Source organism: Sinocyclocheilus rhinocerous, unplaced genomic scaffold (assembly GCF_001515625.1).
Source record: "Sinocyclocheilus rhinocerous isolate Xijiao unplaced genomic scaffold, SAMN03320098_v1.1 scaffold671, whole genome shotgun sequence".
NCBI classification, from domain to species: domain Eukaryota; kingdom Metazoa; phylum Chordata; class Actinopteri; order Cypriniformes; family Cyprinidae; genus Sinocyclocheilus; species Sinocyclocheilus rhinocerous.
The window spans coordinates 886,302-887,255 of NW_015625021.1; the positions used below are offsets into that span (position 1 = coordinate 886,302).

Sequence of the window (954 nt, forward strand, 5' to 3'; positions counted from 1 at the left end):
ATCTCAGCCAAATATTGTCCTATCCTAACAAACCATACATCAATGGAAAGCTTATTTATTCAGCTTTGCATAAGATGCATAAATCTCAAATTCACAAAACGGACCCTAATGACTGGTTTTGTGGTCCAGGGTCACATATAGGGTTCATTTATGGTAATTGAGCCACTTTCCCAGTCACCTCAAAGGCAAAAGTGCCCCAATTTACTGAACCCGAGTTCACACTAAATATACCAAGGTACATTAATACAAATTACTAGCACGACACAATGATAGGGTACTCCCACAGCAAAAGGGTTAAACGTGTATTATTGACACTTTGACTCAACTTTTATTCAGGACTAGCAAGCAAAAGCAGCTGAACTCACCGATGGACACGAGCTTTATATTCTCTCTGTCCAGAAACTCGAGCGCCACGGACACGTTCTCCAGCTTCATCTGTCTGAAGGTGGGTCTGGCGTGATATTTTCTGTACATCTTCTTCTGGCTGAGCACCTCGAGCAGCGAGATGAGTCGCAGTCCGTCGCTCAGGTCCAGCTGCAGGTCCGCGACGCGTTTGTTGACGCTCTTCAGGTGCTCGTTACACCAGCGAGTGAACGTGTTCTGCTGGATCTTCTTCCACGGCGCGGCGGCGGCTTGTTGACGCTCTTCAGGTGCTCGTTACACCAGCGAGTGAACGTGTTCTGCTGGATCTTCTTCCACGGCGCGTCGTCCGCCAGGTCCTTCTCTGTGGCCGGCATGATGATTTAATACTCGTGTGTTGTGTGGTTAATAACTCTGGATGTGTCTCGCGTGTCTGCGCTCGTGCGCTCTGTATTCCGAACTGTTTCTCTCTCGCGACGCGCCTGCGCGCGCTGTTATATACGGCAAGCGCGTGACGCCACCTGCGCAGCATCAGACCTAACCTGCCTTTCTACAGCACAGCACGCTACAGCCCTTCTCTGTCCGGTTAGCTCC

The 954-nt window shown here is 49.9% G+C and overlaps 1 protein-coding gene across 5 annotated transcripts in view; it reads right to left on the reverse strand.

Annotated features, from left to right (window-relative positions):
* The window catches only part of LOC107747421 (filamin B a), a 103,172-nt gene extending 102,218 nt beyond the window's left edge, over positions 1–954 (reverse strand). For 2 of the 5 annotated variants that reach the window (XM_016561928.1, XM_016561909.1), the window contains exons 1-2: positions 664–954; positions 366–583 (exon numbers count right to left, since the gene is read on the reverse strand). In XM_016561928.1, coding sequence (XP_016417414.1) covers positions 366–583; positions 664–737 — 292 coding nt within the window. In that variant the 5' untranslated portion in view covers positions 738–954. Of the gene's footprint in view, positions 1–365; positions 610–641 lie in introns of all 5 variants that reach the window. The other 3 variants (XM_016561943.1, XM_016561935.1, XM_016561919.1) reach the window with 2 other exon arrangements.